General features: G+C 59.6%; 2 protein-coding genes across 4 annotated transcripts in view; one reads left to right on the forward strand and one right to left on the reverse strand.

The window, feature by feature from the left end:
• The window catches only part of FAM222A (family with sequence similarity 222 member A), a 28,817-nt gene extending 17,331 nt beyond the window's left edge, over positions 1–11,486 (forward strand). For all 3 annotated transcript variants that reach the window (XM_077187778.1, XM_054646051.2, XM_077187777.1), the window contains one exon: positions 9,335–11,486. In XM_077187778.1, the coding sequence (XP_077043893.1) occupies positions 9,335–10,542 (1,208 nt within the window). In that variant the 3' untranslated portion in view covers positions 10,543–11,486. The remainder of the gene's footprint in view (positions 1–9,334) is intronic.
• A 4,486-nt stretch (positions 11,487–15,972) lies between these two features.
• TRPV4 (transient receptor potential cation channel subfamily V member 4) lies at positions 15,973–24,578 on the reverse strand. Its single transcript, XM_054645845.2, has 16 exons — positions 24,522–24,578; positions 21,876–22,320; positions 20,600–20,772; positions 20,290–20,442; positions 20,018–20,158; positions 19,629–19,927; positions 19,011–19,190; positions 18,769–18,927; positions 18,563–18,655; positions 18,326–18,399; positions 18,075–18,240; positions 17,809–17,875; positions 17,277–17,590; positions 17,018–17,145; positions 16,694–16,815; positions 15,973–16,417 (listed from the first exon to the last, which is right to left on the reverse strand). Exons 2-16 carry the CDS (start codon positions 22,238–22,240, stop codon positions 16,275–16,277), a joined length of 2,577 nt encoding a protein of 858 aa, XP_054501820.2. The 5' UTR covers positions 22,241–22,320; positions 24,522–24,578; the 3' UTR covers positions 15,973–16,274.
• Positions 24,579–24,912: the final 334 nt, after the last annotated feature.

Raw genomic sequence — 24,912 nt, forward strand, 5'->3', positions numbered from 1 at the left:
TGGATACAGCTGCTTGTGTCCTGGGAGGGTCCCAGCCCCAGGATCCCAATGGTCCTGGAGTTTTGCCAGTGGGACGAGGGCAGAGGTTTGAGCCCTGGCAGCGTGGGATACCCTGGAGACAGTTTTTGACTGGTCTCACCCCATCCCTCAGGCAGGACCGTGCTCACCTGAGATCTCCAAGAGATTTGTGTCCCCTGGAATGGGTGGCAGCAGCCAAGCTCCTGCCCAGACCCCCATGCTGCACTCACCACGGGCTGCCACCAGCCAGGTCACCTTAATCAAAGTTTAGCTGCCCGTATGTTTCCGCTCATTACGGGCAAATCCGGCACGTCTCGCTCCTCTCTGCCTCCTGCCAGCGCAAATTAAATTGCAGGTGACATCCAGGGCCACGCATCTGGCTTGGAATACAATTTCCCCTTCCTTATTTATGGCACCTGTGGGAAGCAGGGTGGAGGAGCTGGGAGCAGGCACGGGGCTGCCACCGGAGCGCCCGCCGGGGAATCGGCACGGAGAGCGCGCTCTTCAAACCAGGCGCAATTTAGAAGTGCCTCTGATTACTTAATTTGCTCCTGAGTATCTCAGTAATTATCTTTATGGGTCTTATTTCTGTCCTCTGGCATTGTTTCTGTCGATATTAAATGAGTCTGGCTCTCGGCACATTGGCCGTCTGGCCCGGCACCACTGTGAAATCCTATTATCCTGCCCGCGCCGCTGATTAATTTTGGTATTAATTTCACGTAAAAGGTGAGCTGACTCATTTTCCTGCCCACGCAGGGAGCTGCTGGTGCCTTCACCCCTCGGTTCTGCCCCTGGCCTTTCCTGCTGACTGTTGTCCCCCCCATCTCTGTGCCTCCCACATCGGTGTGGCTGCATCCCAGCAGCATCCCACAAAATCCATCCTGACAGAGCTGGAGGTGACTTTGCTGCTGCTGCCAGCGGTGTTCCCAAGGCTGTTCCATAGGAACCAGCCTGGCATGCCTTGAGGAGGATGCAGGAAGGTGCCAGAGCCCTTCCAGCCCCAATCTATGCCTCCCTCCTCCAGAAGAGGAGCAGGAGCCTGCAGAGCAGCAGCATCCTCAGGAAAATATCACGTCCAATTAACTCCAGCAGCCTGGTCCCTTTTGATTTTATCCTGGGCGCGTTAGAGGAATCCTGAGCTTTATTTAAATTATAAATCAAATGCCCCTCTCAGCTTGGCCAAACTCTTTGGTTGCTCCCACTCTCTCAGCAGGCACGGAGCAGTGGATGGTGTTTAATGGAATGTTATATTCCATGTGCCCTCCTCCAGCCAGCCTGGGGCTGGGAGTGTGGCAGGGAGCAGGATGTGTGTCCCCCAAAAGGGGCTGGGAGCCGTGGGGAGTTCACAGAGGGGAACATCCTGAGCCTCCTCTGTGGCCTACAAGAAAGATGGAGAGGGGTTATTTACCACACTGTGGAATGGCAGGATGAGTGGGAAGGGCCTCACACTGCCAGAGGGAAGGGATAGATGGATTTTAGGAAAAAATTCTTCCTTGTGAGGGAGGTGAGGCCCTGGCACAGATTGCCCAGGGAAGCTGTGGCTGCCCCATCCCTGGAAGTGCCCAAGGCCAGGTTGGACAGGGCTTGGAGCAACCTGGGATAGTGGAAGGTGTCCCTGCCCATGGCAGGGGTGGCACTGGATGGGCTTTAAGGTCCCTGCAACCCAAACCAGCCTGGGGATTCTTTCACCATTTGCATCCTCCATGCCAGGGGTCCCATGGGAGCTGTCACCTCGGCCCCATGGGGACAGTGTGATAAATGGCTCTTTGGGGGTGGCACAAACCCTCCCGGGGGCCATCTGGTTATTTAAACCCTAACGAGGAGATGGCCCTAATGAGAGGCGATGGCCAGGGCTCCCTGCCAGGGACTCAGCTCCAGGGTCACCCACAGCTCTCCCTGCACCTGTGGGGACTCTCATCAGTGTTAAACCAGTTAATTGCACACAGGATGAGGCCCCATTTAATGGCCTCTCGTTACCCAATTCTGCTTGTTCCAAGGACATTTTCATTAGAGTGGCTGCAGCGAGGCTTTGCTTTTGTACACACCCATAAAATATCATTTTAATTTCATGAGGGGTTACACATGAGTGAAGTAAGATTAATTCTTTCATTTTCAGTTTCTGGAAGGGATCGGTTAATGATGGTTCTGTGTATTTATATACGTGCCATAAAAAGGAGTTCAATTAAGTGCTGGGCCCAAAATGTGCTGTTGACTTGCACTTTCCCTGCCAGGAATTGCTGCAAAAACACTTTTCCATTGGTCATGTGTGGAGGGTGAGCTGGGGCTGCTCAGTGCCCATCTCCTGCCAGGTCAGAGCCCTGGATTTGGGGTGGCTTTGGCTGGTAATGGTGCAGTGCACGAGGAGGTTTGTGTCCAAACTTCCCAGGATTGTGATGGTTCATTGGCCACAGAGCAGGCTCCTGGGCACTGGCAGACCCCAGGATGGGGCACCCTGCTTTGGGGGTGCCCACCCTGCTCCCCTTGGCAGATACAGAACTCGTATCTTAAATTAATTAAAATACTAATTGGCTGTGGATGAGTGAGCAGAGGGGCTGGGGGCAGCTGGCATGAGCTGCAGGGCCAACAGAAATGGTGGGGTCCCCTCCTGATGGCATCAGGGCTGCTGAGAGGCGGCACTGGGATGGCATTGGGGTGGCAGTTGTGCTGGGGTGCCCTCAGGGCTGTGCTTGGGCAGCCTTGGGTGACATACAGGTGACATTAGGGCAGTATTGTGACAGCATCATGGTGGTGCTGAGGTGGCACTCGAGTATCGTGAGGGTGGCATCAGGACAGCATTAGGATCCACTGGGGCAGCATCAGGATGGCTTTGGGGTGACAGTGGGGCAGCATCAGGATGGCTTTGGGGTGACAGTGGGAGAGCATTGGGATGGATTTGGGGTGACAGTGGGAGAGCACCATGCTGGCTTTGGGGTGACAGTGGGGCAGCATCAGGATGGCTTTGGGGTGACACTGGGCTGACAGTGGGACAGCATTGGGATGGCTTTGGGGTGACAGTGGGGCAGCATCGGGATGGCTTTGGGTGACAGTGGGGCAGCATCAGGATGGCTTTGGGGTGACACTGGGCTGACAGTGGGACAGCATTGGGATGGCTTTGGGGTGACAGTGGGGCAGCTCCACGCTGGCTGTGGGGTGGCACCGGGGCATCCTCGCAGCGGGGCACGGTGGCTGTGGTGGCTGTGGTGGCACAGAGCACGGTGCCTGTGCAGGGCTGATACCTCGTGGAGGAGACAAATGGGAAGTGACACGTGTGTGTGTAGACGGGTATTTGTGGTGACGCTTTGACTGCAGATAATAAAGTGCTCGCCCCGAGGTGATCCAATTCAGCAGCCGCCTCGGCAGAGCCGCGCGCGACGAGGGGGAGAAGAAAGGGGAGGAAGAAAGGCCCGTCTGAAATGACATGTCAGCCTAAAAAGGGAACGTGTTAACGGATGAATATCTGGGGACGGCGAGCCCGGCGCTTCCCTTTGTGCTTTGTCATGAATTTTGTTGTCTTTGCAGATTCCGGCGCTGCCGCCGCCACGCGGGGTTTGCCACCTACGGTTATTCAGATGGATTCCTCCCGCTGTTATTGCTGGAGTTGGGTTAATTAAAGCCCCCAGAGCTGGGGTTTGTCTCGGCTCCTGGCACGGGGGATGCTCCACACCAGGCCCAGGGGGTCCTGCAGTGGGTGCTGTGCTGTGGGGACACAAGTTTTGGGGACAGCACAGGGTGGTGCTGGTGTCCTGGGGACACTGTCACCACTCTGTGCCACCCATCCTGGGGACACTGTCACCATAGAAACTGCTGCTCATGCAGGGTGGGAGGGCTGGGGGATGTGGCAGCCACCCAACCCTCCCGGAGTGAGGGGCACAGTGCCCACAGCCCCCCCCAAAAACCCCATGCCCACCCATTGGGCACCCCAGTCTGGGCAGGGCAGCATCCCCCAGCCACCCCCCAGCTCCATCTGGGACCCCCTGGAATGTGTCCTGCCCTTGGCTGGGGTCACTGACTCTGTGTGCCAGCTGTGCCAGCTCTGCCCTCCAGGGCAGCCAGATCCTGCCAGGCAGCTTTGCTGCTTGGGGCACAGACCCAAAACTTGAAGGACTGTCTTGATTTGTTAAATGTAGCAGCTTTTGTTTGTTTTCTTGCAAGTGTTTTCCAAATATTGAGGTTTCTTCCAAGTGTTTTGCAAATATTTAGGGTTTAGCTTTTACAAAATCTGTTCCCAGTGCAGCAGGCAGAGAAAAAGGGGATTTTTGATGCTTTTTGAAGCTTTGAAGGCATTGGGATTGCCTTGCTGCGAGGGGAACAGGGATCCTGGTCCCAAAGCTGGGGACGAGCTCTCTGCTCTCTCAGAATTTAATTCATTTGGAGGCTGCAGCACTATTATTTTTTAATAAGAGCCATTGGCAGGGCTGCTCAGGTCCCCAGTGTGCTCCTGCCTCCTCCCGGCATCGCTCCCCTTCCCACCCCTCCTGCCCCTGTGCCAATTAAAAATCCTGCCTAATTGCTGCCCTTCTGCCCTGCCAGCTCAGAGAGGCTGGGCAGGAACAAACCAGGAGCTCAGGGCTGGAAATGCCAGTGCTGTTCTGGAAGAGGGGCAGGGCAGGACAGGGATGGAGGGTGAGCATGAGCAGGGAGGGTGAGCTTGGGTAGGATGCTCAGGGCTCCAGGAAAATGCCCCTTCCCAGGGTGAATGTGGCAGTGGGACCACGTGAAGACAGAGCTGGGGAAGACACTTCTCTTGAGCTGCTTTTTTGGGGTCGAGCCCTCCATTGCAGCTTTTTTCCCCATCTGAAAAAGGGGTGAAAAGCCTTTTCCTTTGGGACCACGGGGAAGGCCAGGCCCATCCCCTGCTCAGGGAAGCTTCCAGCCAGCCACACGTCGCCTTTGGCAGCTTTATAAAGATTCCCTGCCGAGATTACTTCTTTCATTTATTGCAAAATATTGTAGCGCCTTCGATGTGTAAAAATAAGGATTGTCCCATCTTATCTGGGAAGGAATGGGGGGAGGGAGGGAGGGAGCAGCACGTGTCTCTCGTGCTGCTGTTAACCACTGAGGTGCCATGGCCTGCCACATTCCCTCTCAGCTTCTCCCTGAGGAGTCCTTGCTGTGGTGCTCTGGTGCTGATCCCCAGATTGTTCCTTCTGTGCACCCAAACATCCTCATGCTCCCCATCTCCTTCCAGAGCTGGGCAGCTGCCAGGCAGTGCAGCCTCAGGGACTGGAAATTGAAGGCACAAATTGCTGGTGCCCGTGTTCATCATCATCCAGGGAAGAGGGAGCCCAGCCAGGGATGTTGTTGCAGCACCATCCTGGGGGTCACACAGGCACCTGGGCTGTGGGAGCTGAGTGGAGCTTCCTGCTGTGTGCTGAGTGTCCGTCCTGCCCTTCCTGGTCCAGAGCATCCTTCCCAGTACTGAGCATCCTTCCCAGTAGTGAGGATCCACTCTGTCCTTCCTGGTTCTTATCATTCCTCCCGGTCCTGAACATCCTTCCTGGTCCTGAGCATCATTCCTCTCCAGGATGCTCCTGGGCATCCTTCCTGGTGCCATTTTGATCCCACAACTGCTTTAACCAATTAAACCAAGCTAATGCTGGTTAGCTTCCCTTCTCTTTTTTCTTCCCATCTTCCTTTTTTTCCCTTGGCCTTGTGGGCTGTGGCTGTAGCCAGGCTTGGTGTGGGTGTCCCTGGGGACACCAGGGATCAGAGGAATGCAGTGGATGCAGGGCATACTGTGCATGGGGGGGATTTGGGAGATGCAGGGAATGCTGGATGTGTGGGGGATGTGAGTGATGCCAGCAGCAGGTGGGCACATTTGAGGAGGTTTTGGGAGGGGTTTCTCCCACCTCTCCCACCCTTCCTGCAGCCATCCCTGGTCCCTGTTGGACATTTTGCCTCATCCTGCTGCTCTGGGCACAGCAGGGATGGAGCTCCCTGCTCCATAAACTGGAGATTTATCCTAGACCACGGCCCCAGCAGGGTCTGGGATTTACATCTGTGTCTGGGACTGGGTTTGGTGGCCAATTTGCTAAAGTAAAAAGTTGTTTAGCTGGAGGCATAATCTCATAAGCCTGTGCTGCCATTAGCTGGGGTCTCCTCGCTGCCTTGGCTTTCCAATAATGCTCCAAGCAGAAGCTCAGAGTAATATAAAAAGCCATCGGATTATTACTGCGGGCGATGCATTTTCCATTTACAGTAATAAAATACTGAAGAAACAAAACAATTTAAAATTCCAATAAAATTCAAACCAAATCTTCGGCTGCTGAGCAGATTCAATTATTTAGCCGTTATTGAGTGCAGGCTGGAAAAATAGAGCAGGTCAGGGAGGGAGGGGGATCTTGGCCAGGGAGGGGGGTGCTGGATGCATCCCATGGGAATGAGGGAGGGAGCTGGGAGGCAGGGAAGGAGCTGGGAGGAGGGGGAGGAGTGGCTGGCAGTGCCTGGGCTGGGTTTAGGGATGGCAAGAGGTGGTGATGGCTGTGCCTGGGCTGGGTTTAGGGATGGCAAGAGGTGCTGATGGCTGTGCCTGGGGTGGGTTTAGGGATGGCAAGAGGTGGTGATGGCTGTGCTGGCAGCCGGGGGATCAGCCGTGCATCCCTGACCTGCAGGCTGCGATGCTCCAGGTTCAGGAGGAGATGAACACAGTGGAAAAACAGCGAGTGGCAGTGTTGAGGCTGGCTCCAGGTTCAGGAGGAGATGGACAGGAAGGACAAACAGTGAGAAGCAGCATCGGGGCTGGCTCTGATGCTCCAGGTTCAGGAGGAGATGGACAGGAAGGACAAACAGCGAGCGGCAGTGCCGGGGCTGGCTCTGATGCTCCAGGTTCAGGAGGAGACGGACAGGAAGGACAAACAGCGAGCGGCAGTGTCGGCGCTGGCTGCTCCCGCCGGTGCCGCGGTGGCTCGGGCGAGTTTGCATCCCGCAGCAATTAGAGCCCCTGGAAAGCAGTAATTACTGTGGAGAGCGGCAGCGCCGCCGCCGCCGCCAGAGCGGCTCTCTGTAATTTTCCCGGCGGGGGTGCGCTGCGTCACCCTGAGATGTGACAACACAACCGAAGCGGTGGCTTGTCACATCCAACGCAGCTGGAGCAAAGAGGTGACAAAGGCTGCGGCGGGCACGCGCCCCGGCTGGCGGGTGGCGATGCCCTCGGATCCAGGCTCGGATCAAGGCTCGGATCCAGGCTCGGATCCAGGCTCAGATCCAGGCTCGGATCCAGGCTCGGATCCAGGCTCGGATCTAGGCTCAGATCACCCATCTTGTCCCATGGCACAGGGCCAGCCCTAAAGTGTCACCTGTAGCCTCAGTGCTTGGGGACAAGGTTTTGGTTATCCCTGTCAGGGAGCTGTGGTGACCGCAGGTGACACCACTTCCTTCCCTCCCTCTCGCAACAGCTCCTTGGTTTTTTAATGTTTTTTCCTCGGAAAGGAGCGTTTCTACAGTATGGGCTCATTAGGGATTCTGCAAGTGTCACCAGCTAATTAGTGTCATGTTAATTGAGTATTCACAATGCTGCCACCTCCAAGGACAGTGGTGCTGGCATGAAGGGGAATGCAGATGTGCGTGCTGTGCCGTTCCGTGCTGTGCCGTTCCGTGCTGTGCCGTTCCGTGCTGTGCCGTTCCATGCTGTGCCGTTCCGTGCTATGCCTCTGGGCAGAGGGATCCCGTTCTCAGCCCCCTGCACCCACTGGCTTGGGGGGTTCCCATGCCCAGCAGAGCCCCCTCAGTGTGCCCTCACTGCCCTGCTGGCTCTGCAGGAGCTTCCCAGAGGCTGGAGGCTCAGTCTGGCTCAGTCTGGGGTGTCCTGGTGCCACACGTCCTCGCGTGTCCTGCCAGAGGGAGCTGCTGGTGCCATTCCTCCCGTGTTCCGACAGCTCCTCTAAATCCTCCTCAAAGGCGCTGCCTTTAATTGGCTTAATACACTCGTTAATAACAATGTCTATTTAAGACACCTGTAAAAAGCCCATAACATCAGCTTAATGAGAGCAATGGCTGGTGCAGGTGGTGCATCCTGCCTGTGCAATTACTGCCCTGATGGAGAGCATGGGGAGCACGGAGAGTGGCCATGGATGGGGAGCACGGAGAGTGGCCATGGATGGAGAGCATGGAGAGCAGCCACAGCCTCGCTGCTGTGTCCCCCCTCTGCTGCTGGGAGCAGGGGTGATGTGGAGAGTCACAGATTCCAGTGCTGAATCCTGGTTTTAACCAATGAATCCTGGTTTTAACCAATGCCTGGTTCGTCTGGGCATGTCACAGCCATGGAAATGTCACTCAGAGTGGGACTGGGACAGGCAATCCCCTCACAGGGAATGTGGAATGTACCCAGAGGTGCAGCTCTTCTGTGGTGGCTTTGCCACCCAGGGTGTGGTGGCATCAGGGGTTGCTGATGCTGGTGGCATCAGGAGCAGAGTGCTCCAGGTACTCCTGAGGGGCTGAACTGCCTGGGAAGGCTGGGCTTCCACAAACCCCCCAATTTTACCATTTCTCCCTTGCAAAACCTTCCTCTGGGCAGGCACCAGGTCTGGTATTACCAGTGTGTCATAGACATCCCTTGGCAGGGCTGGGAATTTTGGGAACCAGCTGGGAACCAACCCTCATTCCCATGTTCCGACGTGTACATGCACGTGCCTGCGTGTGTGTGTGTGTGTGTGTGTGTGAGTGTGTGGAGATTTTAAACACCTAATTTATTCCATCTATTAGATAGATTTTGTAGATTTAATCATTTTCACAGTTGGTGGCTCATTGGATACTCAAGATAAACTCCAAATGAAAGTATAATGGGAACGACAAATGAGTTTTCACACCAGAATGGCAGAAACTTGCTCAGGAAAGAGTTTGAAAGGAACAAAACTATATACATATATAATTTTTTTTTCTGCAGTGGCTTTTGCTGACTCCAGTAGGTTACCACAGTTAATTTCACCAGTTTTGTTCATCTGTAAAATTGCATAAAAGTGACATTTTTGTGCTCATTATAGGAACTGCTGATTTATGGCTGGTAAATGCAATGCTTTTCCATTTTTGGTGAGGTTCTCGTAGCAGCGCAAAGCACCCATGAAATTGCTTGTATAATGTAGTTTAAATCCAATCTCAGAGAAAGATTCCCCCGTTGGGTAAAGTGACATTTCCATTCTCCACACCGAGTTTATTTTAGGCCACTTACAAGTGACTCCCGTCAGCGGGAGGGGACAGCTCGGTGCCGTGACCTGGTTTCTGCCTGGAGAGGTCTGGGGGAGGATGGTGGGAGGACGGTGCTGGGACGCTGGGTGCCCTCACCCTGCTGGCACTGGATTCACCCCAAGCTTTGCCCCCGCAGGCGAGACGGCCCCCATGCATTCCCCGCGCTACCCCAGCCCCGCCGAGCTGGACGCCTACGCACAGAAGGTGGCCAACAGCCCGCTGACCATCAAGATCTTCCCCACCAACATCAGGGTCCCCCAGCACAAGCACCTTAACCGGACGGTGAACGGCTACGACACCACGGGGCAGAGGTACAGCCCCTACCCCCTGCACGCCGGCGGCTACCAGGGGCTGCTGGCCATCGTCAAAGCCTCCGGCAAAAGCGTGGTGAAGAACTCGGAGGGGAAGCGGACTAAGCTCTCGCCCGCCCAGGTGGGCGTCGCTCCCTACCCCGCCTCAAGCACTTTAGCTCAAGGTCCCTCCTGCGCCGGGCAGCTGAGCTACCACGGCGGCCAGAAGCAGCTGGAGGGTCCCGTGCCCCCCAACGTGACGGTGGCGGCCTCGGTGCTGCCGTTGGCAGGCAGGAGCCTGGCGCTGCCGCCCTCCAACCTGCCCTCCATCCAGAGCATCATCTACCAGATCAATCAGCAGTGCCAGGCGCAGGGTGCCCAGCCCGGCTGCCCGGCTGTCGTGGCCGCCCACCCCAGCCCGGCCAAGCACGGCGCCTTCGGCCCCGGCTACGGCGGCACCGTCCTGCCCGAGTGCCGCAAGGGCGCCGAGCTGGCGCTGGGCTCCAACCCAGCCGCCGCCCTGGGACCCAAGGCGGGCGTTTACCCCGAGGGCATGGACTACCTGGTGTGGCAGCAGAAGCAGCAGCAGCAGCACCTGCGAATGTACAGCGGGGGCAGCGGCGGCGGCGGGGCTCTCAGCAAATCCCCCGAGACGTGCGCGGGCGCCTCGCGGCCCTACGGGCTGGGCGGCGCCGCCGACAAGGTGAGCTCGTCCCCCTTGAACTGCATGCACGGCAACTTCGCGGTGGGGCAGTACTTTGCTCCCCCCTGGAACAGCATCCTGGTGACCCCCAACAGCGACTGTTACAACCCGCCGGAGCTGGGGGCCGGGCCCCGCGAGCTGGGGGTGCCCCCGGCCGAGGGGCTGCCCAGCAAGACCCTCTGCAATACCTCCATCCTCAGCAGCAGCCTCCAGTCCCTGGAGTATCTCATCAACGACATCCACCCGCCCTGCATCAAGGAGCAGATGCTGGGCAAGGGCTACGAGACCGTGTCTGTGCCAAGGCTCTTGGACCACCAGCACGCCCACATCCGCCTGCCCGTCTACAGATAAGGGACGGATGCTGCTCTTCCCAAACCCAGGGCGAGGACTTTGGCGCGAGCTGCGGGTGCCGGGGCAGGGGGACAGGGAGGGGGACGTGGGGTCGGCTGCTGAAAGGGCTCCCGGGACACTGGCATTGCACCGGGGTCCCCAGACTGGACACGCCCGCGACCCGCTGGAAGCCGAAGGACCGCTTGTCTATATAGCTCAGAAATCATTTTATCTCCACGAATGTGAACAGGGAATTGCTACGAGTTGCTGCTATCCAGGGAGGGGAGGCTCTGCTGTGCTGGCGGTGCCCAGAGCGGGGCAGAGCCCGGTGTCGTGGCCGGCCGGGAGGCTCCAGGGTGGGTCCCGGCCCAGTGCGGGGCTGGGAGGCTCCGTGGTGGCCAGTGCTGACCTGGCGTCTGTCCTGGAGGCTCCACAGTGGCCTGTCCTGGCACGGCAGGGGCTGGGAGGCTCCGTGGTGGCCAGTGCCAGCCTAGAGGTGGCCGGTCCCAGCCCGGCGTGTGGCCGCAGGGAGCTGGCGCCTGACCTGTAGCTGAAGTCCGTAACTTGCACTGCTTTGATTAAAGCTAATAACTGGGGACAGTCTGGAGGCTATTTAAGAAAAACACTTGAAAACTTGAACAGATTTTTTGGTTTTTTTTTTTTTTTTTTTTTTTTTTTAGTTGACTAGGCTGTACATCTACGTGTTGGCTGCTACAGAGTCTCCTCCCACCCCTCTTCCTCCTCATCCTCCTCCTCTCACCCGGCCCCACAGTGGCCACGGCTCCTATTCCCACTCAACCAGGAGGTTCGGGACCCCCTCAGCCCCTCTCTCCTGGGAACCCCTGGCTCTCACACTTCCAGGCTGTTTTATTTCCCCTCTTACTGTCAGTTCTACCTTGGTTCTGGGTCGCGGTACTGGGGCGCTCACATACCTCCTTTTTTTCTCTTTCTTTTTTTTTTTTTTTTTTTTAAAAAACCCCAAACAATTCCAAAATGATTATGGTCCGTTACTCACTCTGTGTAATTCTGTGTTTAATAGATTTGTTCATTTACAAAAGGCTCCTCACCACGAAATACAAAGTGTTTTGATGTTTAAAGGTAAAAGAAGAATAATATCCCGATGAAACCCAAGGTGATTGTGCTCGGAAAAGAGGTACTGTATCCCTGAAAGCCTGTTCAAGCACTAAGTGCATTTACAAATCTCTGAGAATGTTTTTTTTTTATACTAAAATTGACCATTATATTCTACTGTGAGAAGTGCTGGCTGCACTATATTGTTTTAAAAATGAGAAAACAAAATGAAAAAAAGAAAAAAAAAAAAACAAGAAAAAAAAAAAACCAACACAAAACCCGCAAGCCGTGTGTCCGGATGGTGTTTTTCCCAAAGTAAAACCAGGATCTCGCTGGATGTGTGCTCTGGAGTCTCTTTGCTTTGCTGTGGTCTCCCCCAGAGCCGGGACACCCCCCTGCTCCCAGAGATTTTTAGGGCACGGAGGAGCACCTATAAATAACCTGTTAACGATGCTGAGCCATTAATCCCGGCGGCACCAGTCTCCGCCTCACACCCAAGGGGTGGCACATGGGACAAATCCCTGGGATTAGGGCTGTGGCCTCACGTGTACCCAGGGGACAGGGTCAGGGACTGCATCCCCATCCTGTCACCAGCACAGGGGGTGGCATCTCCGCTGCCATCCAGCGCTCCTGTTTCCCACTGGGTTTCCATTGCAGGGCCATTCCTGGTGCCCAGGTGGGGTGGGGGCTCTCTGGCAGCCCTAAATCCAACCCTGCTGCTTTGCCAAGCAGCAGCAATCACAGCAGGATAATGGGACTGAATCCCAAATTGCTCCTGGATGTGGATACATCTCCCCGGCCTCCGTGTCCTGTGGTGGGACACACAGCATGGCCTCATCCCAGCCAGGGAGGGGACTGAGGGTGACAGAGGCTCAGCTGCCTTCTGTGCATGACCAGGAGGGTACAGGGATGGGATGGGGTGGGATGGGATGGGAATGGGGATAGAATGAGGATGGGGATGGGATAAGGGTGGGGATGGGATGGGATGAGATGGGAAAGGGGATGGGAATCAATGGGGACAGGAATGGGGAAAGGATGAGGATGGGAATGAGGATGGGGATGGGATGTGGGCAGGACAAGGGCGCACGTGGCTCCTCCGGTATTTGTGGCACCGGGAGGGGACCTCTCTGTCACCAGCAGCAGTGAGCAGCGTGACAGCCGATCCGGGGAACAAAGAGAAATTGGGACAAAAGGAAATTTTCACAGAGGTTAACACTGCTGATGGGGGGGTGCCCCTGCCTGCCTGCGTGTTAAAATTATTCTGTCTGGAGGAAGATCTCTGCTCAGATCTTTGTCATTAAAAAGATGCCACATCAAAGGAATGTGAGGCTGGAGCACGGCGGGGCCTCTGTGCAGGGCAGCCCCTCCTTGGGGACCCCCTGCACCAAAGGGGGACTCTACAAAGGCTGGGGTGCGCTGAGCCGTGCTGGGGGCTCCAGGAGAAACTTTGCTCCCTCAGTGGTGCCCGTGGGAGGAGGATTCATTAGCGCTGCCTCCATCAGATTTCCCAGCTCGCCATAAATCAGGGCGAGTGGCTGGGAGCGACGGCGCGATCCATCTTGCAGGTCTCCAAGTCATTACATTTCATTAGGAGGTGTGCGGGGGTTTTTATTATTTAGCAGGTTAATTCTCCCCTCAGATCGCTGCTTGGGAGGAGGATTTCGCTGGGGAGGCTTCAAGTGTGGAATGCAAAATGAATGGGTTCCTCTTTGGTGGGCACCTGCTGCAGTGCCAGCCCTGCCAGGTGCAGGTGAGCACGTGAGGACAAAAAATGTGCACAGACACTGGTGGGAGATGGGGCAGGGACACCTGAGGTACATCCCATCACAGCCCATTGCCCTTCCATTCCATGGGGCACAGCATCCACGGGTGCTGTGGGAACACACTAAAGGAAACTATGCTGCTTCTGGCCTACAAACACCTTCCTATTCAAAGTATACCAATAATAATACCAATAATCACACAAATTTCTAAGGCAGGTGTGCATGAGGCTGATATTAAACTTAGCGGCTGCCTTTGCTGTTTGGGAGCGAGGAGGAGAGACAGGCAGTATAAATTGCACGGCTGCAAAAGGACTTAAAAAAACCCATCTCTCATTTTGATTGATATTAGCTTCACAAATTAAGCTTTAGATTTATCTAAAAATAAATTTGCTTCCACGCTCCGCATTCTGGATGACAAGTGCTCTTCTCTTCCCTTTGTTGGGTTTGTCATCTCTGGCAGGGCGGCGCGGGGAGGGGCGGGAGGGGGCCGGGGCCAAGCACCCCCTGTTCACCAGCTGAGGCTGAAACAGCTCCAGGCGTGGTGGGGCAGGGGGTAAAAGGGCCAAAACCAGTCCCTGAAGGCGGCAGAGGACTCCAGTGCTGGGATGTCACCATGGTGGCTGTGGTGGCCCCGTCCTCACAGAGCCGCTGCAGGGTGTAAAGTGATGGTGATGCAGGGGCTTGGTGACAGCTGTCCTTCCCACAGCCCAAATCTCTTTAAAGCTCACTGATATGTGGCCTCTTGGCTTTGGGGCATTAAGATCTGCACGGGAGGGTAGGAAATTGGTTTATGTCTCATTTTACTGGAAAATCCCATCTCTAGTGCTGCAGCCGGGGGCAGCCACGGTGCTGAGCCCATCTCTGGCTGAGTCCTGCTCCAGGGCTCCCCAGCCACCACACATGACCCAGCCAGGACTGCCCACTGCGGACCCAGTCGGGTGAAAGCCACGTTCATTGTTTTCACCCAAGATCCAGCCTAGAAGCAGAGCAGCTCAGCTCCTCATTCGATTATGAAGCAGGAGCCGCCACCTCCGCCTCTCCCAAGGAGCGATAATGAAACATATTCATCCCTCACCCTGGGGAAATACTTAAACCACAATATGAGAGATGTATGTAAATCACATTTAAACGGAGACGGTGCCGTTAACGCTGACGGCGACTCATCAAGTTGGAAGATGAAGTGTCCCCTCTGCTGCTAAAGCGTTTGCTGAGAGAGCGGGGCTGTCCCCAGGCCCTGGCCAGGGTCTCTGTCAGTGCCACCGTGTCACCATGCCACTGGTGCCCACCCAAAGCGCCCCTTCACACCCCCACAACGTCCAGCTGCTGAAGGAACGCTCACCAGGTGGCTGGGAGGATGAGGAGGAAAGGAGCTACAGAGGGGTGATGGATGGGATGGGCTGAGGATGGGGATGGGATGGAGATCCATAGGGATGGGCTCGGGACGGGAGGGGATGGGGCACGGATGTTATGGGGATGCGGAGAGCTGGTTTACCGCGGCCCGGCAGCGGCCCCGGCCCTGCGCTCGGGGTGCGAGGCCAGCCCGGCGAGACCGGGGCCGGGCCCGCATCGCGCGGTGTGTGCCGCCCTCCAGTGGAGCGAGCGTGCACCGCATCCTGCACCGCACCTGTGCATCATCACACCCCTGCACCGCACCTGTGCATCATCACACCCCTGCACCTGTGCATCATCACACCCCTGCACCTGTGCATCATCACATCCCTGCACCGCACCTGTGCATCATCACACCCCTGCACCGCACCTGTGCATCATCACACCCCTGCACCGCACCTGTGCATCATCACACCCCTGCACCTGTGCATCATCACATCCCTGCACCTGTGCATCATCACACCCCTGCACCGCACCTGTGCATCATCACACCCCCGCACCTGTGCATCATCACATCCCTGCACCTGTGCATCATCACACCCCTGCACCTGTGCATCATCACACCCCTGCACCGCACCTGTGCATCATCACATCCCTGCACCTGTGCATCATCACATCCCTGCACCTGTGCATCATCACACCCCTGCACCTGTGCATCATCACACCCCTGCACCTGTGCATCATCACACCCCTGCACCTGTGCATCATCACACCCCTGCACCTGTGCATCTTCACATCCCTGCAACGCACCTGTGCATCATCACATCCCTGCACCTGTGCATCATGACACCCCTGCACCACACCTGTACATCATATCCATGTGTCACACCTGTACATCGTATCTCTGGACCACACCTGTGCATTGTAGCCCTGTGTCACACCTGGACATCATCATATCCCTGCACCACACCTATCACCATCATCACATCCCTGCACTGCACCTATGCATCGTATCCATCCATGTCTCACACCTGTGCATCGTATCCCTGCACCACACCTGGACATCATCACATCCCTGTACACCACATCCGTGCACCAAACCTGAGCTCAGCCTGCTGGGTGACCACGCCCAAAGGCACAGCACAGTTTGGCACGGTTTGGCTTGGTTAGCACTGGGGAGCAGGCAGCTCCTCCATCCTATCCCTCCCCAAACCCTGCTGGCATCCTGGCTGTGCCACGCCGAATCGCTCAGCGCCGGGAGGAGACGGCGGTGGCGCGTCAGTCTTTATTACTGAATAAATAACCGTATAAACCTTGTGCAAAACTCTGTGGCAAAACCATCGGCGCCGGCGGGGGCCGTGCTCCCCACCCTGGGCTGAGGCTCCCGGCACGGCACGGCCCCGGCACAGCGAAGTGAAGCGGTGGCACTCGGTGAGAGCCGAGACACAGCCGGGGACAGCGGCTGCCGGAGGGGACAGAGGCTGCGCGATTCCCTGAGGAGCAGACGAGTACCATCCATCCAGCCCAGCGGCGATTCCCGAGCCGCTCCGGGGGCCCGGGCAGAGTCCATCAGCTGCCGGTGCTGCTGTGCTAGAGCGGGGAGCTCGGGGCTGGGCCGTGCCGCCGCTCCCGCGGCTCCGCCGTGCCCATGCTCCCCAGGGGCACCACCACCTCCTCCGGAGGGCAGCTCTTGTTCAGCTCCACCACACGTGGCACCACTGTCGACCACCGATCTGTGGAGAGGGCGGGAGATGCGCAAAGCCCATCTGTGGCTGCTTGCCAGGCCCCCTGTGGCTGCTTGCCAGGCCCCCAAATCTGCTCCTGGGGCTCATCAGAGGCCGCCAGCAGCATCCTGAGGGATGTCCCAGCCCCAGATCTGCTCCTGGGGCTCATCAGAGGCCGCCAGCAGCATCCTGAGGGATGTCCCAGCCCCAGATCTGCTCCTGGGGCTCGTCAGAAGCCACCAGCAGCATCCTGAGGGATGTCCCAGCCCACAGCAGGGCGCTCACCTCTTCGCAGCCGGCCCACGGTGTGGGAGAAGCCGTAGTACTGGTACGTGTCGCTCTTGCCCGGGTCCTCACTGATGATGCCCAGGTTCTGGTTCCAGTGGGACCAGTTCACCTCGTCCACCCTGTGGGGAAAGTCAGACCCGCAGGGGCTGCATGGAGTGCCCTGGAGCCAGGGTGGGACCTCCAGCACCCACCAGCAATGCCAGCTGCCTCCAGACCACCACAAAGCACCCAGCAAATGAGTGCTGCACGGTGCCAGCCCCCCAAAAATGCTGCTGGCAGAGGCTCAGCTGCTCCCCAGCCTCCGAGGGTGCCCACCTTTACCTGAAGCACCAGCGGCGGTCGGGGGTCCCGTCCGTGCCCTTCCCCACAGTGACCATCTCCCCCGAGCGGAAAGCTTTCCTCAGGAACACCGGGAAGGAGCGCTCGATGTCCAGGATGGTGGTGGCCCACTGCCAGGGACACCAGGGAATGCCTGAGCATGGGGGTGCCTTGCCCATGGAGCTCGGGATGCCTCGAGGCTGCAGCCCCCCAGGCACGGGCAGCTCCTGGAGATCCCATCCCACCACGCCCAGGGTGGTACCTGCAGCTTCCAGATGTGCTTGCTCTCCTTGGAGACTTGGCCCACGGTCTCGCCCATGAGGGCGATGAGCATGTTGAGGAGGAGCACGAAGGTGAGGATGATGTAGGTGACGAGGAGGATGATGAAGACGCCGGGGTATTTGGCGCTCTCGAGCATCTCCAGGTCGCCCATGCCGATGGTGAGCTTGAAGAGGTCGAGCAGGAAGGTGCTGAAGGTCTGGCTGTCCCGGCAGGACGGGTAGGTGGGCACTGTGCAGTTGGACTTCTCGCTGCAGGACTCACTGCTGGGACACGGGTTGAGGAGGGACACCAGGGCTGGGGGAGAAGGGACAGGGACAGCGAGTCCATAGGGGCAGTGGCAAGGACAGGATCCACAATGGGCCCCAGTGTGGCTCCGTGCTGGCTGAGACCTTCTCCACCGTGGGAGGAGGCAAAGGCTGAGGCTGTGGGCAGGTGGGATGGAGCTGGGGGTCTGCAGCCCCCTGCCCAGCCAGGAGCTGTCCCTGCCCCAGCCAGGGGAGCTGGCTGGTTACCTGATGCATAGCCAATCATGAAGAGCAGGTAGACCAGGAGGAAGCGGAACAAATCTTTGAAGAGGATCTGAAAGTGGTGGAGAGCAGGGTGAGGTGTGCTGGACCACAGCATCATCATCAAGCTGTGCCACTGGCACATCTGGGCTGGGAGCAGGGCAGTGGAGAGCCACAGGAACCCTTCACAAAGCCTGGAGGGACCTTTTTAGGCTGTAATTCCACAGGAGCATCACCCCTGGAGAAGGACAAGACCCACAACCCCACCAGACCTTCTGGATCATGATGCTGTAGGTCCCTGTCAGCTTGAGCCCACGGGTGAAGTACAGGGCGTTCATCCAGCCCAGGACCAGGGCAAAGACCATGACAGCCAGGTAGGCCTCGATGCCACCCAGGTACAGCCCCGCCGTGACAATCACCAGCACAGAGTAGATGAAGCTGCAGGAGAGTTGGGGTCAGAGCCTGCAGCCACGAGCCTGGGGGGTGCAGTGGCTGGTGGTGGCCCTGGGGGTTCCCCACGTACTAGAGCAGCTGGAAGGAGCCATCTATGAAGAAGGAGTTCACACCTGGGCACTTCTTCATGAACAGGTCTTTAATCTGTGGGAGAGAGGCAGAGGTTGGAGGGTCTCGAGTGGCAGGGTCCCCACGTCTGAGGCCACTTTGGCAGGGGTGGATGCCTCAGGGGACAGGGCTGTCACCCCTGGAGACCCCAAAGAGCTCAGTGTCCCCATGGGAGGACCCCCTGCCTTGCCACACTGACATTTGTGCAGAAGAAGAGGATTCCAGTGAGGAGGGTGATGATCTCCCCGGCCAGGCGCAGGTAGTCGGCGGTGCTGGTGTAGGGGTAGGGCGGCTGTGGGGAGAGGACAGAGCTGAGCTGCTCCCCCATCCCCTGGGACAGAGCCCTGCCAGACCCCCCTGCAAGGCAGAGCTGGCCTGTGGGGCTGTGCCAGCTTGGGGACTCACAGGGCCTTCCATGGGGCGGTAGTAGGCGACGAGGGTGAAGATGATCATGGCGCTGAGGTAGGAGACCACGCTGATGTAGAAGGAGACAGCCCCAAACTTGCGCCACTTGTCCCTCAGCAGCTCGTTGATGGGCTCCACAGCCAGCATCTCGTGGCGGTTCTGGTGGGACATGGGTGATGGCAGAGGGGACAGGGCCACCCAGGCCCCTCCAGACCCCTCCCAGGCCCCCCAGCCCTGCACACCTCAATCTTGCTGTTGTAGACGAGGATCTCCAGCACGGACACCTCCTCCCCACAGGTGTCCAGAGAGGAGAGGTCGTACAGGGAGGAGTAGACGGGGCCATAGGCCCAGTCCTTGAACTTCCTGGAGAGGTGCCGGGCGTCCTCATCCGTGATCTCCCTCCGGATGATGTGCTGGAAGATCTGCCAGAGGGAGGGATGGAGGGAGGACTGCTACCCACAGACCTGCCTCCACCCTGCCCTCCTCCCACCCCATGCTGGGTGCATCCCCCAACCCCCTCCCTGCACCCCAATGGGCTCAGGGTGCTCCCAGGTGCTCCTGGGGTGATGCAGGCACTGTGGCAGCCCTGCAGGATGCTGCAGCTTCTGCATTTTTGGTGACTCCCCTGCCTGCCCCACCAGAAGCCAAGGGCAGGTCAGGGGAGAAGATGGGCTGTGTGAGGGTCTGGAGTTAATTGGGAAAGGGCCAGAACGCAAAGGGGTGTTAACTAGCCAGGTTAATAGGGCTGCACCTCCAGGTTTCCACCAGCATCTGCAGAGAGAAGCCGTGCATGCACTGAGTGTGACAGGGCTCAGCAGGGACGGCAGGGACACGTCCCCAAGACGGGGGGGACACCGTACCCCGATCTTGCCGGTCTTGGCCGCCATCATGAGCGGGGAGAGGCCGTCGTTGTTGAGCAGAGCCTCCAGGTTGGTGTCGGGGAAGAGCTTGGCGCACTTGACGAGGAGCAGGTCGTACATCTTGGTGACAAACTTGGTGTTCTCGCGGGTGTTGTCGGCGATGGCCACCAGGGCGTGCAGCACGGTGTTGCCGCGGGAGTCCTGGCGCCGCAGGTCCGCCTGCTTGTGCCCGTTCTCCGTCAGGTAGTGCACGATGTGCGGCTGGTTGGTGCAGGCGGCCAGCGACAGGGGCAGCTCACCTGCGGGGGGACAACAGCGCGGCTCGGGTCACCCCTTCCCCGCTGCGGGGACACCTCGGGGTGCAGCCCCCCGGCTCCCTCCCTGCTCACCGAAGTAGAAGTAGCCGCCCTCGCCCTTGGGCTGGAAGAAGCGACCGCGGGCCTGGGCATGGACGTCGGCTCCCTTCTCCACCAGCAGCTCCACGTAGTGCTTGCAGCGGCGCTCGATGGCGATGTGCAGGGCTGTCTGACCTGTGCCACCACCGCCTGTCAGCCACCGCCTTGTCCCGGCACTTCCCCCGCGTCCCAGCCTCCCCAGGTCCCTTCTCCGGTCCCCGAACCAGCCCAGTGTCCCCCCCCAGCAGTGGCCCCACGCCCCGCACCTCGGTAGTAGACGTCCCTGAAGGGTGAGTTGATGAACTCCCGCATGTTTCCCGTCTTCTCGGCGATGTCCAGCAGCACCGGGATGGTGTCGTTCTTGCCCCCGCTCAGGTTGAGCAGGGCTTTGGGCAGGCAGGTCTTTCCCGTGGAGGGCTCTGCGAGTGGAGGGTGCTGAGGGGGGGCCAGGGCAAACCCCTCAGGCCCCCGGCTCCCCATGCCAGAGCTGTGCATCCCCATCCCTCAGGAATATAGGGATCGCCAGGGGTCACAGCCCAGCCCTGGCACCAGGGCAAGGAACAGCCAGGTCCTCACCTCGGAACTCCTCGTCTGTCAGGCGTTTCTTGTGGGTGAGCAGGAAGGAGAGGAGCCCATCCAGGCCGGCCGGGGACCCCCGGGACACGATGTCGAAGAGGATGGGTCTGTTGAAGACCTTGAGGACGGGGGGCGGCTCGGGAGCCGGTCCCTTTGCGGCGGGCGGCTGCTTCCTGCGGGGGAAACGCCAGCGCTGGGAACGGGAGCCGCTGCCTCGGCTTCCCCCACCTGTGCGACGAGCTTGAGGGTGCTCAGCCACCGGGGACAGGCACGTGGGGACATCTCCCGGCCGGGGGTCACCGGTGAGGCCAGGGCAGCATCCCCGTCCACAGCAGCCCGGTGCTCCCAGTGTCTTCTTGCCAGCTCTTGCCAGCTCCCACCCAGGTGCTGCAGCGCTTGGGGCCCCCAGCTGTGCCCCCCAGGAGGGACGGGCCGCGGGTTTGGTCACGCTCCGGCACCACGGATGAAGCCAGACCGGTCGGAGCAGTCGGCAGCGGAGCGGGGGGTACGGACCGGCGGCAGCTCCGCGCACCGGGAATGGGGGCAGGACGTTTGGCGGCTGCTCCAGCCGGTGACTTCCAGTCTGAGGGCTCATGGGGCATCCTGCCCCCCTCCACCCACCTCCACGGGGAACATCCCGCTCTCCTAAGCCGGCTGCACCCCTGGGTGGGGACACTGGCGGGCCGCCCCAGGTGCCCGGCACAGAGGGGCATTGTGCGTCCGGCCGCGGGCTGCCCCCCCCGGCTCCGGTTTCCTGGCGCGGGCAGGGTGGAGGCCCTCCTGAAAAGCCTTTTCATGCCGCAGCCAGACGGCCGCACCGGCCAGGGGAGCGGCCGGGCGCACAGAGCCTCTTTCATGGCGCCCGTCAGGGGGAAGGGGAGCGCTCTCCCGGCCCCGCGGTACCGGGGGCTGCGGAGCCCCTCCACGGCACGGCACAGCCACTGGGACTCACTGGGAGCTGCTCCCTGTGCGCGGCATCTCTGCCCAAAGCACCCCAAAGTGCCGCTCGGAGGTCCCCCCACGTCCCCAGTAACTGAACATCCCCGTCCCCACCGGGGTGTCCCCGACAGAACATCCCCATCCCCACCGGGGTGTCCCCAGCTGAACATCCCCATCCCCACTGGGGTGTCCCCAACAGAACATCCTCATCCCCACCGGGGTGTCCCCGACAAAACATCCTCATCCCCACCGGGGTGTCCCCGACAAAACATCCTCATCCCCACCGGGGTGTCCCCGACAGAACATCCCCGTCCCCACCGGGGTGTCCCGTACTCACTCCGCGACCCTCCTGCGCCAGCGCTTGTTCTCGCTGGGGTGGTGGCGGTAGGTGCCGTAGTCGAACAGGGAGTCCATGGGGGCTTTCTTGGGCGCGGGGACCACGGGGGACTCGTAGATGGTGGCCTCCAGCAGCTCCATGGGCTTCGGGGCGCCTTTCCGAAAGGCCCCGTGGAATTTCATGCGGAGGTTTTGCTTTCCATCGCCGGCGCCGGGGGCACCCCGGGCTGCCTCGGCGGGGCTCGGGGTGTCCTCGCTCTCGAACAGGTTGGCCAGAGAGGAGAGCGGGAAGGATTCGTTCTGGAGGGAGCCGTCCTCCCCCGCGCCCTCCCCGGCATCGCGCGGGGCGTCCTCGCTGTCTGCCATGGTCCCTGCGCGGAGGGACGGGCACGACTGACCTGCCTGGCTGGCTGTGACCCCCGGCTCCTTCCACGAGAGCAGGAGACCTGGCGGAGGAAAACCCCGTGTCACCCCCAAAATACTCTCCCCATCCTCTCTCCCCGAGTCCCGCGGCGGGGCAGGTTCCACACCCACCCTGGCGGAGGTTGGAACCCGCTGTAGCTCAGTCACCCGGATGGTCCTGCCTTGTCCCGGCTCTCCTCGGCACCCACCCACCCTCTGCGGGGACCCCTCACGTCTGCGGGGGCCCCTCCGGCTGCGGCGCTGCCGTGCTGGGCGAGGGCGAGCCCGGCCCCGCTGCGGTCAGCCGGGGTGCAGCCCAGGACAGGGCACAGAGCAGACCCTGTGCGCTGCGATCTGCCGCCCAAGGAAAGAAAACATTCCTTGGGATACTCCCCACATCCAAGGAAGCGGCCAGGGAAGCGCCCAGAGGCAGCAGGAGCTGCCACCGCAGCAGGGCTGGGAGCGGGGCCAGCGCTGCTCCTGATGCTCCACAAGCCAGGGGGGCTCGGTGGGACGCGGGTCTGGGCACCGGGAGGGGACGGGCGCGGCACGGGGCGGGGGGCAGGAACAGCGGCTGGGACAAGAAATTACGGGTTTAGGTTACCCAGAGGGACGTGGAGATGAAGGAGAGACGTGCCATCAGCGCGGCCAGCAGAGCGCTGTACCGTGTCACCGCATCCTGCCCGCCACGCCCGGGACACCAAGTGACTGAGCCCAGGCACTCCCCCAGCCCCAATTTCCACCAAAACCCCCCGGTGAAACCCAGCAGCGTTAGGGCTCAGCACGGCTCCCGCCCGCGGGGAGCTCAGCCTTCCCGGGACGGAAAAGGCAGCGGGAAACGTGTCATTTTGTGCTGGGCTGAAACTCTGTGCGACAAGCCACAGCGGCAGGCTCGGCCCTGTCGGGAGCGCAGCCCGGCCGGGGAAAGGGCTCGAATGAGGCAGAGGGTGCTGGCAGCCACACGGTGCTCCCGTGGGCACGGGGGATGAGGGTGGCAAATGGCCCCAAACCCTGCAGCAATAGAGAGGGGGCTCAGGCAGTGGTCCCCTCTCCCTGCCACACTTGGGGACACCCAGCGGGGCTGGTGCAGCCCTGGGGGACACCCAGAAAGGACAGTGCAGCCCTGGGGGACACAGAGCTGGCAGTTTCTCCTCTTTGCTGACTTTCCTGCCCTCCCCACCTCTGCAAGAAATTCCACAAGCACCTGCCAAAGCCCGCAGGTCCCACATCCTGACCCCATGCAAACAGGGGCCCTCGCATGGCCGGTTTGACCTTGGACAAGGGAATTGCCGAGCACACGGACCCTGCGGGCTGGGAATGGGGATGGAGCACCTGACCTGCCCAAACTGCTGGGACCCGAAAAAAATGCAGTTTTAGGGAAAACCCGGACACAGTACTGGCTGTCCCACACCTGCTGTCACCGGCCTTGAAGCCTGAAGTTTGTGTGGGGAATGAGGGACTCAGGGCTGGTGCCGTCAGCCCGGATGCTGCCAGGAAAGGTGCTGTCACAGGGGTTTGATTTGGCCCCTCGGTTATTTGGGTTTGGATTTTTCAAACTTCCTCACCTCATGGAGTAACTGAGTCAAGGCACAGCTCTTGCATCCAACACAAACCCCATGTGTGCTCCCACCTCTTCCCAGCATCCCAACCTCCCAGCTGGACCAGTGTCCCCAGTCAGTGCCCACTCCTGCCCACCACGGGGGCACGGACGCTGTCACCAACACCGGGATGTGCAGGGACATCCATGGGCGGGCGGCAGGGAGGGTGTCCCATGACATTAAAGGGTGATTAAGGGTGGGAGTGAATCACTGAAACCACAGCGAGTTCTTGTCGGAAATCCTCATCCCGAGTGATGCAGCTGCTTCCCAAAATCATCCTCACTGCCGGGCCCGTGCTCACCTCGGCAACAGCCAGGAGCTGGTGTGGGCAGCATGGGGGGTTCGGAGCCCCCTCCTCAAAGCTCGCCTGGGAACCCACCCGGCACCGCAATCTCGGATCACGAGTCCCCAGGCTGTCCAGACAGTGCCGGGGCATCCATGAGGGTCCACCTGGCCCTGCCCAGCTCAGCCCTCGACCCCGGCCTCACCTGGGGTCTCCATCCTGCCCCGCTCGCCGTGTGCTGCCCGGAGAGCCCCATCCTGCCCCAGTTTCCGTGTCCCCGCACCGGAGGCTCCATCCAGCCCCGGTGCCCGTGTCCCGGCCCGTCCCACTCCCGGTGGTGCCCCCCGCTCCCCCGGTTCCGTACCGCCAAAGGTCCCGTGGAAAGTCCCGTAGGCTCCGGCGCCGCCGAGTCGCCCGGGGCCGGTCCCCAGAGCGGCCCCTCCCCGCCCCGGCCCCGGCTCCAGCGGCGGAGGCGCCACCGGGACCCGCCCTCGGGATCGGCCCCCGCCCGCCCCCGGGCAGTCTCCCGGGAACACCGGCCACAAAACAGCCCAGAAGGAACAGCCCCAAAATACCCTGCAAAAAATAAGCCCCCCAGGAAAAACGTCTCTGGCACAGGCCTCCCAAAGAACCCTCCCATAAACTCTCCAAAAACCCTCCCATAAACAGCTCTCCTAGGACACAGCTTCAAAACAGCCTCCCAGGAACAGCTCCAAAACATCCTCCTGAAAACAGCTCCCCTCGGAAAAAAAAAC

The sequence above is a fragment of the Agelaius phoeniceus genome, chromosome 18, assembly GCF_051311805.1.
Source record: "Agelaius phoeniceus isolate bAgePho1 chromosome 18, bAgePho1.hap1, whole genome shotgun sequence".
NCBI classification, from domain to species: domain Eukaryota; kingdom Metazoa; phylum Chordata; class Aves; order Passeriformes; family Icteridae; genus Agelaius; species Agelaius phoeniceus.